The following is an 11,203-nucleotide window of genomic DNA, read 5'->3' as shown; positions in this document are numbered from 1 at the left end:
AAGAGGAAATAGAACTACCGATCTAAGTTTTTGTAGTGAAGGATGACCCAGACACCAGTGCCATAATAAAGTGGAGTCAGACTGTGATGCAACAAGGCTAGCCTCTGGCACACTGTCGTCCAAATAGTACATACCTCCTCTCTTATGCCCCGAACCAATCTTCATCCCAGTTGCTAGGTCTTGAAAAACACAATAAGATGGAAAGAAGGTGACTTTACAATTATTTTGTTTTGTAAACTTTCTAATGGATAATAGGCTAACAGGGAATTTAGGAACATATAACACATCAGTTAGTTTTAAAGAGGAAGTAGCATGAACTACTCCATCGCCACGAACTAGAGAAAGAGTACCATCAGCAATGCAGATAGAAAGAAACTTATCAGAAAGATTTAAAGATACAAAGTGATCCTTTATACCTGTCATATGAGATGAGGCTCCAGAATCTAGTACCCAGGGTTTGTGAGAAGAAGCTATGTAAGCATCCATACCTAAAGAGGATGCATGAGTAGTAGAATAAATGTTCTGAGAGAGTTCTAGATGGCGTAACCTCTCATAATCTACCTGAAAAATCTGAATAGTAGGAGCAGTAACAGCTGGACCACCAGAAGTAGTAGCAGAAATAGATAAGTTAGTCAACTCTGTATCAGCTACCTGGGCCCACTGAGGATGACCAAACTTCTCCCAGCACTTCTCAGAAATATGATTGGTTCTCCCACGATGACCATACTGTCGTGAGCCCTTATCAGATTCACATTGCCTCCCACCAAAGGAGCCACGTCCTCCCCCTGAATCACGGCCACGACCACGACCACGACCACGACCACGGCCTCTGCCTCGATTAGAGAACATGGCAGACTGATCCATCGTAGGTGGAGATGGTGCAGTAGTATCAGAACTAACACCAGTAGAGACCTGCATAACTCTGGAGAATGTAGCAGTCAGTGAGGGAATTGTATCTCCACCCAATATCTGTCCCCTCACCTGGGACTGTAAATTAGGGTTTAACCCAGAAAGAAATTTGGATACTGCCAGATCACGACGATACCCTAATATCGTTGCTGCATCAGCTACTGAAGGCTGATGCATCTCTAGTTCGTCTATCCGTCCCTTCAATTCACCAAAGAATTCCGGAACTGACTTATCTCCCTGTTTGAGCGCAAACAGTCGCTCATAAATTTCAAATACATGGGAAACATTCTTCTCGTTCCCGTACATAATCTTTAGGCTGTCTCACATCTTCTTCGTAGTGGTAAAAAACATAACGCTGCTACTGATCTGTGCTTTCATACTGTTGAGAAGCCAAGTCATAACACAATAATTAGATGATAGCCATGTAGTGTAGGTGGGATCTAAGGTGGGTGGTGGAGATGCCAGAAGATGTGGGAGTTTGCTCTGAACGCCAATGAAGATGCGGAAAGCTTGCGCCCATAGCAGATAGTTTGTACCATTCAATTTGATTGTAGTCCTCAAGACTACCTTAGGCGCAGAGGTCTCTCCAGCAACAACAGGAGTAGTTGAAGAGGAAATATCCGACATCGAAGTAGTAGTTATTTTTGAGCAACAATAGTAGATAGATAGTAGTCAATAGGCAGTGCAGTAGTAGAGATAGTATTCAAAATAGGTAGTGCATATAGTAGGCAGGTAGTAGTCAAATAGGCAGTGCAACAATAGGCATACTAGGCAGAATAGTAGATAGTCACGTCCTCACGCCGTGGAGGCGATATCAGCTGAGGGAGAGAGCCCTGGCTTCTGTTTGCACAAAGGCTCCAGTCAAACTCTATATTCTCGTTTCTCGAAGGAAACAAGAATAGAAGTGAAATTCTCGTTTCTTGAAGAAAACAAGAATAGAAGTGAAAGATCTCAACGAGGTGAGATAGACACTCTTCCTCTCATCAGTTCTATGACTGAAATGTCGAGGGATACAATCGTCCTCTCATCAGTTCGAAGACTGAGATGTCGAGGGAATAGGCACTGTAGCGGCGGCGGTACTGTAGTGTGGCACTGTAGCGACGGTGGTACTGTATCGCGACACTGTAGCGCGGCACTGGGGCGGCGGTAGTGGCGGCGGCAAGGAGAAGAGGCGGCGACGGCTAGAGTTTTTGAATGAGGATTTGTGACGGCTAGTGTTTCATGCTCTGATACCATGTAGAGAATAGAGAAAACCCTAATTGTTGTTTATTGAGAAACAAGAGAGAGATATATATAGCCATACAAATAGGGTTAAGGTTAACAGGTAACAGCCCATTAACCCAATACCCAATACTTAACTTAACATGAACATTTATTTCTTTATTTTATATAACAACTCTCTCACACTCTTCCTCTTCTTAGCCATTAAGGATTTTAACGTATTGTTAGTATCAATGGGGTAAGTTTCTGTCAGTACGTTATATTTTTCTGTAAATGTGAAAGTTTGTCATATTTTACCCTACTAAAAATAATTTATAATAGATTTATGGAAAACCTAAACAGTTCATAATTGTATAGTCTAAGTTTTAAACTAATACCAGATATATATTATAAACATTATATAATAGATTATCGGAGTCAATCCACACCCAGAAAACCCAGCAATCCCAATTAGGGTCCAATTACAACCTCCAACTGCACTCTTCAACGAATTCGAACTTGTAATCAGTAGCCAGCTGCCAGATCCAGTGGAATTCAAACCAGAGTTGTGTTCTAAGGCTGCATGTCACTGTTGCATTAAATTCGCATCACCAACATCCACCAGTCTCTCATAAATGAAACCCAATATATCAAAATTCAAAACAAAGTTAACTAAAACCCCAAAAATAACAGCAAGGTAGCACAAACCTATCCTCTTCCTCTCTGTCAAACAAGCACCCACATCTCATTTCCTCTTGCTAACCAACTGGCTCCCTCTTTATAAGCAAGCCCAAACTTTAGTACGATCTCTCTTTATACCCACAAGATAAAAGAAAATAAAAATAAAAATAGAAAATATGAACACGAGTAGTGAGAAAGTAGGGAAAGGAGTGGTGCGGAGGATGGAGCGAACAAGCGCCGGGCTTGGTGGCCACGGCCTCAGCATTGGGATTGTTTTTTTATATTTTTTTATTTTTATAATTTTTTATTTTATTTATTTTTGAGCCCGCTGAGCGAGACGCCTGTGGAAAGAAAGCATTAACTAGATTCATCGGATGTATCGGCCAGGCTGACATGGAAGGACTTGACAGTCATGGTCACGCTCCGCAACGGCGAGACTCAGACTGTTCTGGAAGGCCTTACCGGTTATGCGGAGCCGGGTACGCTCACCGCCCTCATGGGCCCGTCCGGCTCTGGAAAGTCTACTCTTCTTGATGCTCTCGCTAGCAGGCTTGCTACAAATGCTTTCTCCTCAGGGCATGTGCTTCTCAATGGCAGGAAGACTAAGCTCTCCTTCGGAGCTGCGGTACGCTGGCTAACAAAAATTTTACAAAAAACATTTCAAGTGAAGGACGATACGCTTGATTGTGTTTTTGTAGGTCGATAATTTTTGGGTATTGAGGGTGTTTTAACTTTCATTCAGGCGTATGTGACGCAAGATGATAATTTGATTGGGACGCTGACCGTGAGGGAGACGATCATGTATTCTGCTAAGTTGAGGCTGCCAGATAAGATGGCTGCTGAGGAGAAGAGGGCGCTGGTCGAGGGGACGATTATTGAGATGGGGCTTCAGGATTGTGCTGATACTGTGATTGGAAATTGGCACTTGAGGGGGATTAGTGGAGGAGAGAAGAGGAGAGTTAGCATTGCTCTTGAGATTTTGATGAGGCCCAGATTGCTGTTTCTGGATGAGCCTACCAGTGGTCTTGACAGGTAACCAAATTTAAATCCTCTTTCTAAATTTACATATGTTCATTATGAGTTTGTACATACTTTGATGTTCCTCCAAAAATTACAGTGCTTCCGCGTTCTTTGTGACACAAACACTTCGGAGTCTATCAAGAGATGGTCGCACTGTTATTGCGTCTATTCATCAGCCGAGCAGTGAGGTTTTCGAACTGTTTGATCGACTGTATTTGCTTTCAGGAGGCAAAACTGTTTATTTTGGGCAGGCTTCAGACGCTTATGATGTAATTGAAGATAGTATAAAAATTTTAATTTGTTCTTCATTTGAGAGAGCTAGAACTGATTGTGTATTTTATTACAGTTCTTTGCTCAAGCTGGGTTCCCCTGTCCATCTCTGAGAAACCCATCAGATCATTTCCTTAGGTGTGTAAACTCTGATTTTGATAAGGTGAAGGCAACTCTCAAGGGATCTATGAAGATGAAGGTACAAACTCAAAGCCAATTTCTTTTCATTTGAGCTGAATTTTGCGATATCCTCATAAACTTTCTTATATTGTTCAACAGTTCAAAAGGAGCGATGACCCTCTAGAGAAAATTACAACAGGCGAAGCAATCCGAAGGCTTACTGAATTCTATGCCTGTTCTCAGTATTATTATGCAGCTCGAGAGAAAGTAGATGAGATATCTCGTGTTGTATGTATTCTTAAACTCTTCTCTTCTTCTCCTACTGAGAATTTTGTGTTGCTGATTGATTGGTATGGTTCTGTTGCAGAAAGGAACAATCTTGGACTCAGGAGGAAGCCAAGCGAGCTTTTTAATGCAGGCGTGTACTTTAACTAAGCGTTCATTTGTTAACATGTCGCGAGATTTCGGATACTATTGGCTTAGGCTCCTGATTTATATCATTGTTACTATCTGTATCGGGACTATTTACTTTAAAGTGGGAACGGGTTACAACTCAATTCTGGTACTAACTCAAAATACTTTGTGTATTATAATCAAATATGCCCTGAAATTAGAGTATGATATTGATTTCTTCTTTATTGTGCTAAAACAGGCTAGAGGTGCTTGTGCTTCTTTCGTCTTTGGCTTCGTCACTTTCATGTCCATCGGAGGATTTCCTTCATTTGTAGAAGATATGAAGGTTACTAACTTTCTCTCTCATCTAAATATATATTTGACAAAATCTTTCATAACAATTTTAATTGACATCCTGTAAATTGTGATGAAATGCAGGTTTTTCAGAGAGAGAGGCTCAACGGCCACTATGGTGTGGCTGCATTTGTCATTAGCAATACTCTCTCGGCGATGCCATTCTTGATAACGATAACGTTCCTCTCAGGAACAATATGTTACTTTATGGTTCGCCTTCACCCGGGCTTTATTCATTACCTCTTCTTCGTGTTGTGCCTCTATGCCAGTGTTACAGTGGTTGAGAGCTTGATGATGGCTATAGCCAGTGTTATACCCAATTTCCTCATGGGAATTATTATAGGAGCTGGGATTCAGGTAAAATATACTTCTCAACTGAACATAAATCTGAACCTCATAGAATTTAATTTATTCGGACGGTTTAATGGTAAAATTATGCAAATTAGAAGGATCCATGACAACTTCTTCTGTAATATTAAGACTATCAATTCTTCAGTTATTTTAGAAAATGTGTTGACTCTTCAAGAATTAGGATCAAAAAGATAATTATACTTAGAAGATGGTCACTAATAGATTATATTCATTGATGGCCATTTCTCAAATGTCAATAAGAGCTGAATGCATAAAATCTTAAGCTTCTTAATCCAATACTTGAGCAAAATATGCTTCTACATGATAGTTTCCCACAAGATTAATGGGATTACTTGAAATTCCTATTTAGCTTTTTTTCCCCCTTCTATGACTCTTTAATGCGTTATTTTATTATCATAATCACTTTCAATGCACCTCTTGCTTAATAAGAATCCAAATGTTCATCAATATGCAGGGAATCTTCATGTTAGTCTCCGGCTACTTCAGACTTCCTCATGACATCCCAAAGCCTGTCTGGCGATACCCGATGACCTACATCAGCTTCCATTTCTGGGCATTACAGGTAAATTAAATCAAACTATTTCCTAATACACCCCCCAAATCTCTCCTATTTAAAACATTCTAAACGATCATATATGTCTGTTTCACTCCAACAGGGCCAATATCAAAACGACCTCCATGGCTTAATATTTGATAATCAGAGCCCAGACCTCCCGAAGATTCCAGGCGATTATGTTCTTGAAAATGTTTTCCAAATTGATGTCCGCAGGTCAAAATGGGTGGACCTGACAGTTCTCTTCAGTATGATAGCAATATATCGCATTCTCTTCTTTGTCATGATCAAGATCAGCGAGGATGTGTCTCCATGGATCAGAGGCTATATTGCAAGGAGAAGGCTAAAGAACAGGCACAAGATCAATGGGTCATCGATTGGTCTCGTTAATAGGACTCCTTCTCTCAGGGGCTATGTTGTAGAACCAAACACCTCAAGTTCTGAGGTCTGAACTGAATCAGAAGTTTTTTCTTCTCCATACAGAAAAAAAAAATGTGATTATATTTGATAATAAGTAATGTCATTTGTTTAAATATAAGTTTTTGTTTAAATATAATTTTGTATTATTTTCTTGTTGTTGATGACACTGACCAATTATCTTTGAAATCAAAGGGAGCACGCACATGAAGGTTTAATTAGTTTCTTGTACACGTATCACATGGCCTGTTACTTTCTTGCTTCTATTTCCTGCATCCCAAATTATACTTTAGAGAAAGTTTCACAAAATCCCCTTATGTTGGCAGTTTTCGAGGTAACACCCTAAACTTTTGAAATGTCACTTAACTCTTCTTAGGTTTTATAAAAAATTATTCTAACTGACACCAACAGATCTCACTATGCGCGTGAAATCACCATAAAATGCCCTAAACGAAAATTATGAGTTTGTCCTCAATGTATACTTTTTCTATCTATTATCAAGTATCAAGAACATCATTTTTTTGGGAAAAAAGGCAACCCAAGAATTGACCCAGCAAGTGTAGCCTTGTGTTGCGCCGTACGGAAGCGTGCTCGACAACCAAACGAGTCGGTGAGCTATGAGAGAAGAAAATCAAACCAAATACGAGTACAATTCACAAAATACGACACAAATCATACCAAACACAGAGATTTACGTGGTTCGGCAATTGCTCACGTCTACGGGGAGAGAATAGGAAGATTATACTATATGGACGAGAAAACAACGGGTTACAACTCATAAAATCACTCAAATATAACCCTAACCAAAGCTCTCAACTCCCTTACAATATCTCCCTCTCCAAGTGCTCAAAAGACTGCTAATTCTCTCCTTAAGAAACCCTAAAAAACATGTTTGTATTTATAACAAACTCAATCCTAAACAATGTAAGACTCTAAAAACAAGTCTGCCACACCCGGGGTGGCATACACTACACCCCTGAAAACAGAGCAGATTCTGTCACACATGAGTGTGGCAGACACCACACCCTAGACAATAGGGGATAGATTTTGCCACCTGGGTGTGGCAGACACCACACCAGGGTATGGTGGAGCATGTCTTGCTTATTTTTCACGTTTTTCTCAATTCTTTTTCTCAATTCCTTCGCTGTTTTCATAATTCTCCACATCAGCGAAGTTTTCCCAAAACTAAGCCGACACCAAACAAAGAGAACCAATGCGCCGTCTCTCCAAACTCGGCTGCACCATTGTGGTTGCCTACATACACCCTCTTCCAAGGGATGAAACCGCTCGTAGTTCATCCAAATGACCGTCAACGGCCTCAATAATTACGAATGTGCAACAAGTTTTGATAATGATCAAACTTGTTGCTCGGAACCACCTTAGTAAGCATATCCTCCGGATTATCCTTCATGTGGATCATCAGAATCTCCACATTGCCATCTTCAAGAACATCTAGAACGAAGTGATAACGAACGTCAATGTGCTTCGTCCTCACATGAAAAACCTGATTCTTCGCCTAATAGATAGCACTCATGCTATCACAATGAATAGTGACGGATCGCTACGATATACGAAGTTCCTCCAAAAGTCCTCGGAGCCAAATAACCTCCTTCACAGCCTCTGAAATCACCATATACTCTGCCTCCATCATCGACAAAGCTACCGTAGACTGTAAGATGCATCTCCAGCACACCGACACATGGGTCAAAGTGAACACATATTATTTCGTAGACCGGCGCTTATCCAAATCACCAGCATAATCCAAATCAATATAACCAATGCACAACTGCCCATCTCTAGTGTCCCGCTCAAAAACTGAACCAACATTGAGAGTACCTCGAATGTATCTCAAAATCTATCTCACGACGTCCCATTGACCCACTCCTGGATCGTGCATGTATCTCAAAACCATGCTCACCGCATGTGACAAACCCGGCCTCGTACATACCATCATGTACATCAAGCTCCCAACCGCGCTCGCATATGGAGTCTTCAATATTAACTCTCTATCTTCAACTGTCTTCGGTGAAAGATCAGCTGAAAGCTTTAAATAGACTCCCAAAGGTACACTAACTGGCTTTGTATCCATGCTAACATGAAATCGTTGTAGAACATTCTTCAAATAAACCACCTATGTCAAACAAATTTTGTCCTTCTTTTTGTCTCTGCTGATCTCCATCCCTAAAATGCGCTTAGCCTCACCTAAATCTTTCATCTCAAACTCCTTTGAAAGTTGTACCTTCAACTCATCTATAGTAGACCTGAAAATAGATGCAACAAACATGTCATCGACATAAAGTAACAAATAAATATATGCACCTCCTTTCAACTTGTGAAAATACACGTAAGGATCAAACTGGCTCCGAGTATACGAATGACCGATCATAAATCCATCGAATTGCCTATACCACTGTCGAAGAGACTGCTTCAGACTGTATATCAATTTTTTCAACCTACAAACCAACTTATCCTTTCCTGCAGCTCGGAATCCTAATGCCTGAGTCATATATATTTCTTCATCAAGATCACCATGAAGAAATGTTGTCTTCACATCCAACTGATCTAACTTCAAATCATATTGTGCCACCAAAACTAGCAAAATCTAAATCAAAGAGTGCTTCATCACCAAAGAGAAAACCTCATTATAATCAATACCTTCCTCATGTTCATAGCCCTTCGCAACCAACCTATCCTTGAACCTCACTGGAGTGCCTTCAATGCTCTCCTTCTTCGTGTATACCCACTTGCAACCAATCGCCTTCCACCCCTTTAGAAGCTCAACAAGTTCACATGTATCGTTCTTATTAAGAGACTCCATCTCCTTCTGCATAGTTTCCTACCACGAATCAGCCTCTGAACTCTGCTCGGCCTCTCTGAAAGTAGTAGGCACCAACTCATCGAAACTCTCCACCGGAAGTGTATATACAACTACTGTGTCGGTATACCGTACTGGCATCTGTATGTCTCTCCTCTGTCTTTGAACCGCAATAGAATCCTGAACCTAAGCCGTCAGTCCCTGATCCTACACATCTGTATCCGTATCCTCCTCGTCATCATCGTGCCCACCTGGCATCACCTCAGTCAGCACTCTAATGGATACTGTACCATCTGGATAATATGAAGCTATATCGATCTCTACCACCTACGATATCTTCTCCGTCGGCGTGCTCTCCACCTGATGAGAGCTGGGAAGCTTCAAAACCAAAGCCTCATTAAAAGTGATCTCTCTACTCAGCACAATCTTTCTATCAACTGGATCCCATAGCTTGTATTCCTTAACACCACACTTGAATCTTTCAATAATGTTCTTCCTAGCTCGAGGTTCCAACAGTTTTAACATGATAGTATTCAGGGCACCCAAATATCTTGAGCTAGTCATAGTCGTGTGCTAGCTCTCCCGATCACATGTCCATAGGGGTCTTCCCCTCAATCGCAGATGAAGGCAGTCTGTTAATGAGTTGGCTCACATATAAAAGTGCCTTAGTCAAAAAGATCTTCTCCAAACCACTATGCGCCAACAAACATTGGATATTCTCTAGCAAAGACCGATTTAACCTGTCTACCACCCTATTCTGCTGCGGTGTATGACTAACTATGAAGTGTCTCTCTATGCCCTCGTCTCGACATAGCTGTTGAAAGGGGTCTGATATGTACTCATCACCATTGTTAGATCATAACGTCTTGATCTTTCTCCTAGTCTGTAGTTCCAACCTCTTCTTCCACTCCATAAATATATTTAGGACTTCACTCTTCTTTGCCATAGTGTACACCCAACAACGCCTAGAATAGTCATCAACGAACATGACGAACTAATATTGACCACCAAGTGATGCAGTTTTGATAGGACCCAAATATCTGTGTGCATATAATCCATGATGCCCCTCATCCTATGAATAACTATCACGAACTTCACCTTCGTCTTCTTGCCAAGAACACAGTGCTCACAGAACTCAACATTTCCACTCTAGGCTCCCTTCATTAGTCCCTATTTGCACAGTGCCTGCAGTGACTTCTCTTCTATGTGCCCCAACCTGTAGTGCCAAAGTATGCGCATATCCACCTCTGAAATAGCTGAACCTACCTGGCCAATCTCGATGCTCTCCTTCAGATAATACAAGTTTCGACTGCGGACTCTCTTCATCACCACCAAAGATCCCTTAGTAACCTTTACTATAGCGTCTTCAAAGGTCACATTGAATCCTTTTGCCCCCAAAGCTCCAACAGAAATAAGATTCTTCTTTAACTGAGGAACAAATATCACCTCTATCAATTCACAGATTACTCCATCATGTATCCGAATCCTCATGGTACCTATTCTACAAATGTCATAGGATTGATCATTTCTCATGACAACAACACCCCCATTGAGTCTCTCAAATGATGTATACCAATCCCACTTGGGAGTCACATGATAAGTAGGGCCAGAATCAAGCATCCAATCTGATGTATCCACATGGTTCACCTCCAAAGTAATCAATAGAGAAAACTCGAATCATCGCCTTTTGTAATATTCACCTCATTGGCCTTCGGGCCCTTTTTCTTGCTATTCTCCTTCTCCTTGATCTTTGGACAGTTTCTCTTCCAATGTCCATGCTCCTTGCAAAACGTACACTGGTTTTTAGCTAACTGGTGATGACCTCTAGACTTTGACCTACTCCTATTACCATCTCTCGTCGACAAGGACTCTCCTGAAGTACTAGCGTGTGAAGTCTCCTTGTCCTTCCTCCTCAAATCATAGTTCGTCAAAGCGTTAGGTACTTCATTATAGTTGATAGAATATCTCCCATTCAATAAAGTAAGCACAAAGGTATCATACTTCTCATCCGGTAAGGAGCCTAACAAAATAATCGCCTTGTACTCATCCGATATCTTCTCATCAATATTCGGCAAGTTCGACAATAACTTAGTGTAATT

At 41.0% G+C, this 11,203-nt stretch overlaps 1 protein-coding gene across 1 annotated transcript; it reads left to right on the top strand.

The window, feature by feature from the left end:
- Nucleotides 3,153-6,438, top strand: LOC109825851 (ABC transporter G family member 11). Its single transcript, XM_020392755.1, has 10 exons — nt 3,153-3,415; nt 3,533-3,822; nt 3,908-4,079; nt 4,157-4,279; nt 4,360-4,488; nt 4,568-4,762; nt 4,853-4,939; nt 5,032-5,304; nt 5,774-5,881; nt 5,976-6,438. The coding sequence occupies exons 1-10, from the start codon at nt 3,203-3,205 to the stop codon at nt 6,321-6,323; spliced, it is 1,938 nt and encodes a 645-aa protein (XP_020248344.1). The 5' UTR covers nt 3,153-3,202; the 3' UTR covers nt 6,324-6,438.

The sequence above is a fragment of the Asparagus officinalis genome, chromosome 10, assembly GCF_001876935.1.
Source record: "Asparagus officinalis chromosome 10, Aspof.V1, whole genome shotgun sequence".
Classification (NCBI taxonomy): Eukaryota; Viridiplantae; Streptophyta; class Magnoliopsida; order Asparagales; family Asparagaceae; genus Asparagus; species Asparagus officinalis.
The sequence above is the reverse complement of the archived record's forward strand: the minus strand, read 5'-3'. Positions and strand labels throughout refer to the sequence as shown.